Genomic DNA, 16,074 nt, shown 5'->3' with positions numbered 1-16,074 from the left:
GCCTCCTCCCCTACTTCTCTCTGAGATACAGGGGTGCTGGCTGCTCTGATGCAGATAAAGCTTGAAAGTTCTCCTGCACTTTTCTACTGGCTGCAGGCTGTAGACCACCATCTTACCTTTCCAGTTGCTGCCTAGAGGACTTTTTGAGTTCAATAGACATCAGCGGCCCAGAAGGTGAGGTGCAGGCAGATGAGGTCAGGGTTGAAGGGAAGTGCAGGAGAGGATGAGTGGGGTAAGAAAGAGGAAGAGAGCTGGTGGGAGAGACAAGAAGCGGAGGGAAACAGTTGGGGGTAGACAAAAAGAGAAGTGGGAGGAGGGATTAGAGAGACAAGAACAAGTGGGGTTAGAGAGGACAGGAGAGCAGCCAGCACTCTGAGGATTAGTTGGGGTGGAGTGCATTTGAGCTCAAACTAGGCCAACATAGCCTCTGCGAGAAAGGGTCATATCTAGCAAGAGGGAAGGAAGTTCACGTCCAAGGGGGTTTTGGGTCAGGGCTGGTTATGACTGTGTTAGTGGTCTGTTGAGGTGTACTTGAGGATGTATGAGGTAAAGATAGCCCAGCTTAATAGCTACTAAGGAGTTTCTCAAGGTTTTACGTACCTAATTTAGTCCGACTTTGTCAAAATTCTTGTCTTGCACTCATCATGTCAATTTGCAAGAAATAAAACAGTAAAGTGAAAATAATGTCTCTACCAGTCAGAGTCCATTTTCCAATTAATTGGCAGTCTCTGCTCATACAGTATAAATATTGCCTTTCCCTTGCTTTAGTATTTCTTGAAAAATGTCCTGGTAAGTTCAAGATGAGAAGCTTCTCAACCAAAATGTATTTTTTTTAGCAATATTCAAGTTCTGTACTATCATACCACTATAAGCATTAAAAAGAGAAAAGGAACATCAGACATAAAAAGTATGCAAAACACACTGCAAAAAATGTAAATGGATCATAGATATAAAGTTAAGATGGAATTCTTCAAAATATTGGCGGGATGATAGAAAATATATACTGCCTGCCTTTTCACTTGGAAGGAGAGATGGATAATTAATTAGTATTGGCAGAACAGTGATAAAGAAAAATACCATAAAGTAAATTCAGGTGTTCCCTCATTGCTTTTACACATCTCTCCCAAGCTGTATAATTAATGTGCAAATTTCCTATTAAAAACTTAACAAAATTTCAAAATTTTTGACAATTAGAAATTTATTCAATTCACTCCAATTTCATAGTATTAACAAGATCTTTAATATAAGATCACATCCCAAGAGGCATCACATAAGCATTAGATAAACCTGACAACATACCAAAGAAGGAGAAAGTGAGGACTGCAGATGCTGGAGATCCAAGTGGAAAATGTGTTGCTAGAAGGGCTCATGCCCGAAACGTTGATTCTCCTGCTCTTTGGATGCTGCCTGATCTGCTGCGCTTTTCCAGTAACACATTTTCAGCAACATACCAAAGAACAAGAGAATGTAGTATTTGCTAATATTGTTCTTCAAAACTTCCATTACATCCCCTTTCATTCTTATGATTTTAAAGACTTGCAATAGGCATCAGTTCTGGGATTATATAACTTATAAATGCCACCCCATTCAAAAAAAACTGACACTGTTTTCTGGGTTATCCTACAACAACATGTTAACAATTTTCTGCTTTTTTGTGAAATAATGATTTTATGAGTGGTCATGAGAAAGAACAAGGCATCAGAAGCTGCTGTATCCTAGGAGAAAACCAACAACTAGTGCAAAATCTAGGATCTTTTATAACTTAAAAAAAATTTTATAAAGAGGTTTCATGATCTTAGATTATGACAATTGTCTTCCTTAGAGACCTCAATGCTTCTATTGATGTTTCCTTTTGTCCCCTAAATATCCAATTAGAACCGTTAAGTAATCATCCTAGAAACAGTAAATATTATCTGTACAGTACTAGTTCACATGGATACTATATCCATGGTGGGAGCACAGCTTTAAAGGAATATTACAAATTAGCTACAATATTTGCAAGAATTTTAATAACTACCACTAGATGTCAGTATATGCCCAAAGGAAATTTCATTGTTCTGACATTGGTTACGCCATTTTTGGAATATCGCGTGAAATTCTGGTCTTCTTGCTAACGGAAGGATGTTGAGAAACTTGAAAGGGTTCAGAAAAGATTTACAAGAATGTTGCCAGGGTTGGAGGATTTGAGCTATAGGGAGAGGTTGAATAGACTCGGAGTGTTTTCCTTGAAGTGTCGAAGGCTGAGGGGTGACCTTATAGAGGTTTATAAAATCATGAGGGTCATGGATAGGATAAATAGTCAAAGTCTTTTCCCTGGGGTGGGGTGTTCAGAACTAGAGGGCATAGGTTTAGGGTGAGAGGGAAAGGATATAAAAGAGACCTAAGGGGCAACATTTAAGGTGGTACGTATATGGAATGAGTTGTCAGAGGAAGTGATGGAGGCGAGTACAATTGCAACATTTAAAATGCATCTGGATGGGTATATGAATAGGAAGGGTTTGGAGGAATATGAACTGGGTATTGTCAAGTGAGACTAGATTAGGTTGGAATATCTGGTCAGCCTGGACAAGTTGGACCGAAGGATCTGTTTCCGTACTGAACATCTCTATGACTTTATGACTCTACATCACGGAATGAAATGAACTAAATTTCTATGTCATATCAATATACACATATGTTATACACTTCACAATACAATTAATCTTCCTTAGGTCAAATCCTCTTTAAGGCTCAAGACTGTTAATTTCTCTTTTTTTCATAGTCCCTTAGAGTCAAGGATGACTTGTTTCCACTTTGGGGGTGGGGGTTTCTGCAATGGCTGATTGATCCAGTCCTGGAGCTGCAGATTTTGCTGCAAGCAGGTGAAGTGGTGTTTGATGAGTTGGGTGGATGGGAATCTTTGGATTCTGCACACTCTTGCCAATGCTTGTGCTTGGCCTCCACATGATCCACTTGGTGATGCTCAAAGCGGTTGGTGCCTTCACAGATTCTTCTTCCTCAATTTGTGTGTTCTGAGGCAAGTGATTTCCACATGTCAATGGAGATCTTGCACTTGTTTAGGGAAGCTTTCAGAGTGTAGTATTTCATCTGCCATCTTTATGATAGGTTACCATTGCAGTGGTCAGAATAAAGCACTGTGTCAGAATCTTGAGTCAGGCAAGCAGATAATGTGGCCAACCTACTGCATCTGGTCATACGTGACCAGTGCACAATACTGGAGATATTGGCCTGGAAGAGGTGAGGCTCATATTGCTGCACCTATCCTGCCAGTGAATTAACAGGATTTTGTGAAGGCAGTACTTGTGATAACTCTCCAGGGATTTGAGGTCTCTGCTGTATGTGGGCCTGAGATTTTTTGCAACAAAATTGCGCTTCCCATTGTAATTTCCACTACACAACAACCAAACAACATGTTTCAACATTTATTTGGCAAGATTGTTGCTTAATGTGAAACTAAGGCATGAGTATCTCAGAAGAGCCCGGGTTTGATTTTCTGTATGCACTGTGCTACAACTAGTGTTGATATGCCATATACACAAATCTCATGAAGTCAATGACAGTGGCAAAATAAAATTAATACATTTAATATGGCCAAGATGATTCCACTTTAATAGTTTAAGTGAATCTGTCAGTTTATTTTGTATTGTGCAGGACTCATATCGGAAGCTGGTGGCACAACAGAGTACAGCCGCTTCACTTGGAATGCAAGAGCACGACAATTGGCCATGCAGTTTCTTGGAAAGAGAAAACAAAAAAATGTTGCTACTTTTGATTGCTGCGCAGTGATTCCTGCTAGAAAAGTTGCCTGTGCAGACCTGGTGCAACAACTAACAATAATCCGTAGTAAAGAATCGTATCAACATTTAACAAATATGAGGAATAGTGAACTACCAAGGCATGATCACTGCAAAGCCTGAACAACTATAGGAAATAAAGGGAGCAAATTGGAAATATTTTAAAAATCTCTTCCCTTGTAATAGGCTGACTAAAATTACAGAAAACACAAGTATGGAAGAAAACTCAGCCAAATGGGTTCCAGCCAAAATACACCACATGGAAGTTTCTGGTCAGATGAAGAGCTCAGTTGATTGAATTGCAACGTCTGACATAAATCACTGCTAAATAAATCAAGTGGCCATAGGAAATGAGTTTCTTGTTCGTAAAACAGTTGCAAAGTAATTTAATAAATAACTGAGATTTGTCTTCAGTGAAAATACACTGTTAGTATTACCAGCTTTGCCAAAATGGATTATGAAATCATCTCTACGAATCAATAATAATAAGCAAACCTAATTATGCTACGAAGTAGAATCTGAACTTCCACTACCCATTAGGTTATTCAAAAATATGTAACTTGTTCCTTGCTCTTTCAAAAAGGAAATTATATAAGACAACAATAAGGCACACTATATTTCAAAAATCTACTTGATAACTCACAAATAACATAAACAATGGTCAGTTCCACTGGTTTGCATAAATCATAGTAAAATAGACAAGAATACGTATGTGAGCTCACAATCAGTAAAGATTTCAGAAAACCACATTATCTTTTTTTTGGAAAAGGAGGATGGCTTAATCGGTCACTGTATACCAAGGACCAGAATTAGTTTCTCATTACACTATTGTAAAAATGTTGTCAGAGGCAAAACCTATAGGCAGGTTTATGCAGAAACATGCGAGCTAAAACTTGAGCAGAAGATTTAAGTGAAAAATCTTTTAATGACATCTATTTTTATAGGAAATTGGCATAACTTAAATGTCATGCTGCTGAAACAGCTGTTTGCTGAGGAAGTTTTCTTGCACAACACAATATTTCAGACTTTTGATTCAAGTGCTGTCAAGTTTGAAAAGAATCTATGGGGAAAAAATACTTTTACATTATATCTGAGATTCAGCAGCATAACCTCTAATTCGTAAGCATGCAATTTTGAAAGAATACATTTGACTGTCACTGTTGATGCTTACTCTAGATAATGGTGGAGAAAAAAAATATAATTTGTACTTAAAGTCAATCACGATGCACTTTCGGTGCTGACTATCAAGTAATCTGGTAAAACAGAAAAATTGTTAAATATTTATGAAATCATTTAAGATTGTTTACAGAAGCATCTCAAATGTCACTGCCAGTGACAGAAGAATTCTTTGCAGTACACATTGCAGACTTATTCACCACTTGTTAATTTTTCTCAAAGACCAAGAACTATAAGCTTTTCTTGCCCCAGCCAAAGATTTCCATTCAACATGTCCTTTCCAAAAGATGTAGCTGATATTCTGTGAGCATTCTGTGCCCATTCTCCACGAATAGCTTAGTCTCAGTATCAGTAGGTCATTGGGCCATCCGTGGACAATTAAAATATTTTAGTCAAAAACTTACATTCAGTAATGAATCAAAAACATTAACAATTAGATTGCAATCATTTCTTTAAAAAAACTTTTCTTAAATAACTAATTAAGTGTTTTTCATCTGTTCTGTTATGTGGAACATTGCTGTGTGTAAATTAGTTGTCTAGTTCAGAGGCAATATTAGGCATATATGTTTATATTTAAATAATATGTGAAAAACTGGAACTGAAGAGGGAATCACCTTGTAGTGTCAAGGAAATGAAGCGTTTAATGTGTTCTGTGGTTTACATGTTGTTTACAGAATGTCCAGTGGCTTCGGTCCAAAAGGTAAATAACACTTACAAGGAGATAAGAGATAGGGTTTATGGCTCTTAAATGCTGCAAAACCTAGGGTTGAAATGAATAATGGGGCCTCAATGCTAGCTGTTGCCTAGCAATCCTTTCTGGACATAGTTTCCATTTTACAGAACAAAGCAGTCATTAAGGAAGAAGCCCAAGGAGCAACAAGTCACTCTCCCTCAGGAAACATTATTGGGAATCTGACAGAGTTCCCAGTTGTCAGCACTTCTAACTACTATTTTAAATACTATTATGACCAATCCTCAGGCAAGGGTCAATCCATTTTTGTACAAACAAAAATCACTATTTGCTATAATTAATTAGACTCTAGCTACAGGTAAAGAGTTATAAACCATCATATAACATTACTAAATAAAATTTTAAACCCCCTATAAACTCCCCCTCAGGGATGGACAGGGTAAAATAGGTTATGGGCACTGGGTGAAACGTCAAAAGACATTCAGTAGTCTCTGTTTTCAGGTTTTCTTGTTGCACTGTATGAGTGTCCTGTTGGCCAGCATGTTGCTTTAGTCATTTTTTACTGAATGCTTCTACTGGCTGGTAAGAGATACAAGGTGGCCAGTTTACTTATAACAAATTTCTGACTCATCAGTTAAAATTTCAGCTTATGATAACTGATGCAGTCAAGATAAACTGATTTTCTTCAGGTTTACGGTGAGTTTTGACTGCAAAGAACAGGGAAATGCTTCTAAGCTGGGCAAGAGCTGAACATTGCTCGGTTTCTAACTTGCTCCAGCTCCAAGTTATCCAGTTATCTGAAAACCAATCACACAATTGTCAGCAGGCAAGAAAGTCTCTGTCATGGATGACTAGCCCATTTTCCAAACTACAATCAACTTCTTGTTGCCAGTAAAAGCTACATCTCTATATTCCCATGGCTCCAAATTACGTGCATCTAAAACTTCAATTACTGTTTGTTCAGTCATTTATAGTGCTTGTAACAGGTGCTAGGTTATCTTTAAAAATCACAGTCACACTTTCAAACACCAGTTTTTAAAAATAATCTACAAAATACCAATACACAGTCCTCACTTATGGACTCAGAATTCCCAAATGGTTCCCAGAGGTCTTTGATGACAATCATACCATGGTGATAATTTTTTTAAACAGCTCATTATGGACTAACATGAGATACAGACTAAGGTTCCAGTTTATTATATCTAAAATATTTTCAAGACATAATACTTAACTTGGATGTAAAACAGTTGACATTCATATGGTGCTTCAGAGAAAATCTATCAGACTCTTAAGATAATGATCAAACAATATTGTCATGAATATCCCTGCAGAGGTTCGAATAGCTGGACAATTGATTTGTGATGCAGAGTGACATTCCTGTACTGGCTGAGGTCATCATGGAAACTGGTAACTTACCCAGGACATGAGATAGGGAAAAGGAAGTGTTGTCAAAGGTAGCAAAAGTAAATTCCTTGATAGACCTCTCAATTCCTAAAGCTAAAAGGGGAATCATGAGATTTTTGGGACAGAGAGGCTTCTGTGCCAAACGTTAGCACAATAGCTTCCTCCCAACAGACTTATTGCAAAAGCATGTAAAATGGTCCAGACTTTTTGTCAAAATAGTCAGCGGTAAACAGTTTTTGAGAAGCTAAAGACAATCATAACAAAGATGATGTATTGCCCACACTTGACTTCATTTAAGCCTTTAAAATGGCAATCAATGCTAGTGACTTGGGCAAGAGGATGAATCAGTCAAGGAAAAGCTAGTAAGACACTCTTCCAAGGCAATGAATCAGCATCAAAAGAGATATTCTACAATAAAAAGGGAAACTCTGAGATTGTGATGGGTTTTAAATGTTTTGAAATTTACATCTGTAATAACAAATAAATGCTAATATGCAGTGAACATAAATCCTTGGCCTTGCTAGAAATGTTAACAATCAAAATACTTGACTTTTTCAATAGAATGTGCAGAGTTATGATGAAAGTTTTCATATTTCTGGAAAAGATAACATAATTGCTAATTTGTTATCAATAAGGTAATGATGTTGAAATAATTTAGAGATTATGTAGGTGACAAGAAACTGCTTGGTTTTCATATATTAAGTGAATGAAGATTAATAAATAAATAATTTTTACCTCAACATAATTTTTATATTATTGTAAGTGGTATTTCATTTCCCAAGAATAGTGACATGGTGGGAGTACCTATTATTTAAGGATTATGTAAAAAACTGGAAGATATATAGCAGTTTAGACATTTGGGTTGAAAAGGTTGTGGTTTAATGAAAAGAAAATCAACAGTTTAAAGTGTGCCATGGTTTACTTGCTGTTTGCAGAAAGTCAAGTGACTTTGGAGAATAGGCAAACAAAGCTTTCAATAAGAGATCTGGTTTTTGACCTTAATTAGTGGAAAATATGCCTTTGAAAAAACTGCGGGTCCTTTCATGTTAATGCTCACCTAGCAATCTTTTTTTTGTCTATTCACTGATATAAGAAATCAGTCAGGAGAAAATCTCAAGAGCTGCGAGTCTCTTACGCTCTCAGTTGAAGGCTTTCATAATCTGAAAGCATTTCTAAATTTCAATATTTCTGACAACCTAAGAAAACTTGAAAAACTGAACTGTGGCCACTTTCCAAAGATTTGGTTCCAGCATGATTTCATCATGAGCCGAAGATCTTCCATCAGTCTACTATTGTCAGTGGTTTGATGTCATGGACAGAAAATAGTAGACTGTGAAAAGTAAATAGATTCTATCCTTTTTTTTCAAACTCTTAGCTGACCTTTTTTCCTTTTGTCTTTTTAATTCCCTCTCTGACCATATTGTGGGTCTACCTACAACACATGGGCTTCAGTACTTCAAGAAGGCAGCTCTTATTGACAACTAGGCATGGGCAATAAATGCTGGTCAGTCTGCAATGTCCTACAAATGAATAAAAATTAAACATACCTTCTCTGGCCTGATGTCTTTTGTGTTGTGCATGTCCATATTTGAGATTAAGGGGACATAGTTCAAATTCTGGATTATAGTTTAGATGTTAACTGGTAATAATTGGGAGAATAATTTATATTTTATAACAAAATGGATTATTTGGGTTTGTTTTCTTTTCATTCATTCAAGGGAAATGAGAATTGTTGGCTTGCCCTACTTGCTTTTGAGTAGGTGGTGGTGAGATGCCTTCTTGAACTGCTGCAGTCCATGAGCTGTAGATTGAACTACAAAGCCCTTAGGGAGGGAATGCCAAGGATATTGACCCAGCGACAGTGAAGGAACAGTGATATATATTTCCACGTCAGGATAATGAATGGGTGGAGGGAACTTGCAGGTGGTGTTGTTCCCATATTGCTGCTGCCTTTATTCTTTTTGACAGAGGTGGTCATGAGTTTGGAAACTACTAAGGATATTTGGTAAATTTCTGCAGTGCATCTTGTAGATCCATACACACTGCTACTAAAGTCATAGAGCCATAGAGATGTACAGCACAGAAACAGACCCTTTCGTCCAACTCGTCCATGCCAACCAGATATCTCAATCTAATCTAGTTCCACTTGCCCGCAACTGGCCCATATCCCTCTAAACCCTTCCTATTCATATACCCATCCACATGTCTTTTAAATGTTACAACTGTACTAGCCTCCACCATTTCCTCTGGCAGCTCATTCCATTCATGCATGACCCTCTGCATGAAAAAGTTGCCCCTTAGGTCTCTTTTATATCTTTTCCCTCTCACCCTAAACCTATGCCCTCTAGTTCTGGACTCCCCCACCCGAGGGAAAAGACTTTGTCTATTTATATTATCCATGCCCCTCATGGTTTTATAAACATCTACAAAGTCACCCCTCAGCCTCCGACGTTCCATTGAAAACAGCCCCAGCCTATTCAACCTCTCCCCTATAGCTCACATCCTCTAACTCTGGCAACATCCTTTTAAATCTTTTCTGAACTATTTTAAATTTCACAACATCCTTCCAATAGAAAGGAGACCTGAAATGCACACAATATTCCAAATGTGGCCTAACCAATGTCCTATAGAGCTGAAACATGACCTCCCAACTCCTACATTAAATATTCTGACCAATAAAGGAAAGCATACCAAATGTCTTCTTCATTATCCTGTCTATCTGCGACTCTACTTTCAAGGAGCTATGAAGCTGCACTCCAAGGTCTCTTTGTTCAGCCACACTCCCTAGGACCTTACTATTAAGTGTATAAGTCCTGCTAAGATTTGCTTTCCCAAAAAGCAGCACCTCACATATGTCTAAATTAAACTCCATCTGTCACTCCTCAACCCATTGGCCCATCTGATCAAGATCCCATTGTAATCTGAGGTAACCTCTTCGCTGTCCACTATACCTCCCAATTTTAGTGAGTTGATTACTTGTCCATCACCATTGTGATTGGATATGGCAGGTCTGCACAGCTTAGATCTGATCTGTTGGTTGTGGATTTGCTTAGCTCTATCACTTGATGCTCATGCTGTTCGTTATGAAAGTAGTTATGTTTGGTAGCTTAACCAGGTTGACACCTTGTTTTAATGTATGTCTGGTGCTGCTCCTGGCATACCCTCTTGTACCCTATATTCAACTAAGGTTAACCTTTTGTCTTGATGGTAATGGGAGTGAGGGATATGCCAGGCCATGACGTACATTATTGTGCTGAAGTACAATGTTGCTGATGTCGATGGCCAACAACACCACATAGATGCCCAGCCTTGAATTGCTGGATCTGTTCGAAGTCTGTCCCATTTAGCGCAGTGATAGTGTCATACAACACGATGGACGTATTCTTAATGCGAAGGCAGACTTAATCTCCACAAGGACTGTGTGTGGTCACATTTACCAATGCTGTAATGGACAGATGTGTTTAAAGTCGACACATTGGAAAGTATGAAGTCAAGTATGTTTTTGCCTCTTGTTGGTTTTGTCACCACCTGCCAAAGGCTCAGCTGGTAGCTGTGTTCTTTGTTCCATTGTCACAGTCAGTGCTTTCTCCAAATGTTGCTCAATGTGAAATACTTACTCATCAGCTGATGGAGGACTTCCTCCCCACTCCAAACCACTGTTCCACCAGCTCTCCTGGGTCTGTCCTACCAGTGGGACAGGAGAGATTCAGGGATGGTGACAGTGGTGTCTGTGACATTGTCTGTAAAGTATGATTCCAAGAGTATGTCAGGCTATTATTTGATTAGTGCTTGAGACAGCTTTCCCAATTCTGGCACTAGTAGTTACTAAGAAGGATTTTGCAGAGTTGTCTTTTCCGATGCCTAGCTTGATGCCAGGTGGTCCTTTCCATTTCATTTCTTTCCTGAGACTTAGTAGTGACTGATTCAACTGAATATTTCAGAGGGTCAACCACATTGCTTTGGCCCTAGAGTCACATGTAGGCCAGACCAGGTGGGGATGGCAAATTTCCTTCCCTGATGGGCATTAGACATTAGTGAGTCAGATCTATGTCTCCAACAATGAACAATGGCTTCTTGGTCATCAGAAGATTCTTAATTCCAGATTTTATTGAATTATCACCACCTGCCATGACAGGATTCTAACCCGGATCCCCAGAACTTTCGCTGAGTTTCTGGATTAATAGTCTAGTGATAATAACACTACGCCATTGTCTAGTGGCTTCATTAAAGTATCTTTACCTGGTTGGCAAGACGCAACTAGTAGGGTGCCACAGGATTCAGTGTTTGGGCCCCATCTACTTACAGTCTATATTAATACCTTGGATGTGGGTATAGAAAGTACTATAGCCAAATGTGCAGATCACACTAAAACAGGTGGGAGAGTAAGTTGCAATGAGGAATTAAGAAATTTACGAACGGATAGGATTGGGCCAAAATGTGGCAGGTAAAGTTTAATATGAATAAATGAGAGGTTATCTATTTTAATTGGAGGAATAGAAAGGCACTTTATCCCAACAGAAAGAAATTTCAAAGTGCTTCAGTGCAGAGGGAGCTGGGTGTCCTTGTGCATGAATTGCCGAAAACCTGTATGTAGGTATCACAGGTAATAAGTAAGGCAAATTAAGTTTCAGCATTTATTGATAAAAGAAAAGAGTACAAAGGGAGGGAAATGTTGCTGCAAATGTACAAGGTATTAGTGAGACTGCACTGGAGTTTTGCATACAATTCTGGTCCCCTCAGTCAAGGAAGGAATGCAGTTGTATTGGAGGCAGTTCAGAGGAGGTTCACTAGATTGATTTCAGAGATAAAGTGTTTGTCTTATGAAGAGAGATTGAGTAGTTTAGAAGACTGTGAAGAGATCTAATTGAGGCACATAAGATGCTAAAGAGATTGACAAAGTAGATGTAGAAAGGATGTTTCCTCATGTAGGCAATCTGGAATGAGAGGTCATAGTTTTAGTGTAAAGGAGAGCAGATTTAAAACAGAGATGAGAAATTAATTCTCTTAAAGGATTGTGAATCTGTGGAATTCACTACCCCAGACAGCAGTGGATGGTGGGACATTCAGTACTTTGAAGGAGATAGACATTTTTAAATAGGAGTGGGTTGAAGCGTTACGGAGAGTGGGTAGGAAAGTGGACTTGAGGCCGAGATGAGATCAGCCATGATCATATCAAATGGCAGAGCAAGCTCAATGGGCTGAATTGCCTACTCCTGTTCCTGGTTCTTATGTTCTTTTATTCTAGACAACAGTAAAAACACATTTTTGTGTTTGAATTAGCAAATTTATATTACAGGTGATCTGGTTTGCTTGATAATCAGTGTATTCATCCCATCACAGTGCTTTTGGATGTCCTTTAATGAAAGGTGCTGTGCTAATGCAAGTTCTTTGGATTATAAAAACCTGTTATATTCATGGATCCAATCCCACGTAAACTTGTGGTATCACAGAGCTAACAAGTCACTCTAGTTTCACAGACTCATGCACAAATGTATTTTCCTGCAACCATGTACTTGGATTTTGTTCCTTTGCTATACTATAATTCTTTCTAGTAGTCTCACTGCGTATTCAACATCCTGCTACTTTGTTCCTGCTTTTTGATGTACACATTTATTCAGCTTTGAAGACCACAGTTCAGAGCCATGTAATACATTTTAAATTCTATCAAACTGTCTGCTCGATAGTTTAAGCCTGACGCCAGATTTCTAAATCATGGCTTTTATTTAAGCACAAGAAAGTGTTAGTAGAGCACTCCAGCCACAGTTTATAGGAACTACGGGGAATTACATTACACTATTTATCCTTGGATAGACATTTTAATCCATTCATTATACATCATCCTACAGAGCATACACTGGAGTTGAGAAATATGAGAAGAAACTGTACTGGAACAAATGAAAAATAGGAAGAGAATGGGAAAAACATGAGCCTTCATGTTGTGGTATGCAAGATATTAACTGGGAGAGTTAAGAGTTTAGACATGGAGTTAGGTGGAAAACTGGGATTTATGATTTTAGAGAATTCGATGGAGACTTTGTCTAGCTGCAATGAGACCAGGCATTGAGCAGAAGGGTATGAGATTCCTCAATATTTTGAATGTCTCTCGCAGAAAGTAAAGGAAGGTGTAACAGTTCAGTTATTTTAAAACTATTTCATACACACTGATGATACTCAAGAGCAGGCAGTGCCCTTATGGCCAAATGTTGGATATCTTAAGTTGCATATTTCAGATTAAGAATGAACTTATTTTGCTTCAATTTCTGCCATATCCTTGTTGTGGGTCTGAAAGATAAAAAAAGTTACACTCAGAATTGGATTCGAACAGAATAAAAACCTACAGATCAAACACATTAATACAAATGTCTTACCATAAAAAAATCCTTAGAATTTCAGAGGTCAGTTGCCTTTGTTTCTGGAACGGTCAGCAACTAAAATTGACCAGATCAAAGCGACTTCACTAGCCATCTGCGTTTTTGTCATGATCTGTACTCAGAAAATATTTGGATCAAAGTTTCCTTAATGGCAGGACAATTTTATTTAAAATGCTGTTGTACATAAATCTGCACAGCTGGAGAAATGGACAAATTGGAATCTACCCAGAGATCGAGATGGAACTCTTAGCTGGAAAGAATATTAATATCTTAACTTTAACAGCTGTATTACAAACAACTTATTTTGGCCCACATTAGCTATGAAAATGTTATTGAGTTCACTTATAAAATTAAGATGGTTAATTAACAAATCACGTATGGCATTACTTTGATTGTACTTTTATTCATCAGTCTTGCAGTCTATAAGTTGCAAAGTTCAGATTATGTGCAAAATAGCTGCACCATTGGTAATTCACTGCGTTTTTATTTTTATATATTTATTGTTTAACTTGAATATAATCATTTGTTAATACAATATTTCCAGTTTTTGTCAGCAAGAAAACATGGTGGTCTTCTCTGTGACCTCTGATGCAATGTGGTTGAGATAATTTATTGTTCATTTAGAATAGTATCCCCCTCACAAACCACATCATGTTGCAGTTTCACTTTCATTTGATATGCAATTTGTTCCTCTGTCACAGAAAGGGGTTGGATGAAATCTTGAATTGTAAATAGAGAAGTATACTAAAATAATCTGTCAATTAAAATAACATAGTAACATATACTTAAAAATGTTTAGGGTTTCACCTTTCAGTTGTAAGTTTTTAAAAAAAAGTTTCTGAATTTCATACAATCCATGGTAAGAATCTCTTGAAGAATACAAGCTTTCATAATTTGTCTAGTTTCCTGAGAAGGACCATTACTTGGATGCAACAGACTCTTTGAACTCTGTGGTCTTGCCAGAATTCTGTGGTATTTTCTCTCAACTTGTACCTCCCCAGAGATCAAAGCTACTTAAAAGATCAGGAACTAAAACTGAAATAAGTAGCAATAGTAGAGAGAAAAATTGTTAATGTTTCAAACATAACATTTATGATCACCTTTCATCAACAATGAGAAAAATATGAAACAAAAAAAGGTACACAGTTCATGGTTTGAAATTGTTGAATTTCACGTGGAGTACAAAAGATGTGTTAAATCAAGAGATGAAATATTATTTCTCAAACTTAAGAAATAAGTAATGTGGCCTCTGACTGAAGTAGTGCAACAGGGTTTCAGTTTGAAAGATCTACACAATAGTTTTGGGGATCAAAGTCAAAAGCCATGTCTCCATTAACATTTTTCTAGCTGTCTGCTACCTGCCAAATTGTTTAATAATTATTTTAAAACTAAACTTTTTTAAAACTCTTAAAGAGTTTCAAATCCTTCCTGTCAGCCCTGGGGGACACTTAAGCCATGGATAAAGAAAGAGCTTTAATATATCATTAGCAATATTCCATGGTACAAGGACATCGCTTCGCCGCTGTAGTGTTTGCTGTTTCTAAGCACATATCCACATACCGGCGTACAGACTTAACTTTACCCTGAGCTTTGGTTCAGTTTTAGATTTAGACAGTTATGTTCCAACAAAGCCCCGAATTATTATCAGAAGTACTTTTGTTCCAGAATCTTCAACCTGGCCCACCGCCAAGGCCCCTGGGATACCATCGGAAACGGGAACTACATCTCCCGGCAGGCATCGCGAAACTGCCCAGCTGCGCTATAAACATACAGGAGCAAAGCGCCCCGAAAGTATGGGGCTACGACTAGTGTAAACAATTCCCCGCTTTTATGAAGCAATATCTGATTTTTCGGACTAAAGCATGTACTTCGGGCCCGTGGATCGCACTGTCCCCTGGGACCCGCAAGCAACGTCATTTCCTGCACGGTGCACTACGATTCCCATCAGGCAGTACGCACAGCCCACCCGCCTCCTACGTTCTGATTGGTGGAGGCGGATGCCAGTCATGGGCTGGATGGGCGCGTGTTTCCGGTGTGTGGTCGAAGCCCTCCTGATGCGAGGGAGTTGAGATGAAGTGGTAGGAGCGGAGCGCGAAGGGGAATTTACGGCGTTAAGTGTGAGGCCCAGAGTGGAGGGGAGGAAGGCATAGCGCACTCGGAGTCATGGAGCAGGAGTTCGCGGAGATCGACAAACAGGGCAACTGGGCGATGCTTTACCAGGTGAGTGTCCGGGGTCGGGAGGGCGAGCGTGGTTCGGGAGTCCTTCCCCACCAGCCCCCCCCCAACTTCTCCTCCTCCTCCCCCCTCAGCCCTGTCCCAATCAGCCTGGGGGGCCGAGTTATAGGCGGCATGGAGGGAAGTGCAGAGCCGCGGCTGGAATACCTGGCTCCGCGCACCGGCAACTCATGTGGCTGCCTTGATTCTGGAGTGTTGTCCCAGGTCCCATCGGTGTGGGAGCCGCTTGTGGACTGTGGCGGGGCTGTCCAATTAATTAGTGCTGTCAGCAGCCACTCCGGCAAATTACTGTACAAACATTATAACCAGCAACTGTCACTCTACTGCCTTGGTAACGGGAGGGACCCACACCGACTTTTAAAACGACATAGGCAAATGGTCTTTGTAGTTACCTAGGGTGATC

At 38.9% G+C, this 16,074-nt stretch overlaps 1 protein-coding gene and 1 long non-coding RNA gene across 2 annotated transcripts in view; one reads left to right on the top strand and one right to left on the bottom strand.

Moving 5' to 3' along the window:
• Window positions 1-12,960: 12,960 nt before the first annotated feature.
• On the bottom strand, window positions 12,961-15,135 carry LOC132822724 (uncharacterized). Its single transcript, XR_009645466.1, has 3 exons — window positions 14,997-15,135; window positions 13,434-13,548; window positions 12,961-13,347 (listed from the first exon to the last, which is right to left on the bottom strand). It is a non-coding gene; the product is annotated as an uncharacterized LOC132822724 (long non-coding RNA).
• A 344-nt stretch (window positions 15,136-15,479) lies between these two features.
• The window catches only part of LOC132822914 (tyrosine-protein phosphatase non-receptor type 1-like), an 87,012-nt gene continuing 86,417 nt past the window's right edge, over window positions 15,480-16,074 (top strand). Inside the window, exon 1 of the mRNA XM_060836319.1 lies at window positions 15,480-15,656. Coding sequence (XP_060692302.1) covers window positions 15,600-15,656 — 57 coding nt within the window. The 5' untranslated portion in view covers window positions 15,480-15,599. The remainder of the gene's footprint in view (window positions 15,657-16,074) is intronic.

The sequence above is a fragment of the Hemiscyllium ocellatum genome, chromosome 15 (assembly GCF_020745735.1).
Source record: "Hemiscyllium ocellatum isolate sHemOce1 chromosome 15, sHemOce1.pat.X.cur, whole genome shotgun sequence".
Lineage (NCBI taxonomy): Eukaryota > Metazoa > Chordata > Chondrichthyes > Orectolobiformes > Hemiscylliidae > Hemiscyllium > Hemiscyllium ocellatum.
This window is presented reverse-complemented; position numbering and strand designations above follow the sequence as displayed.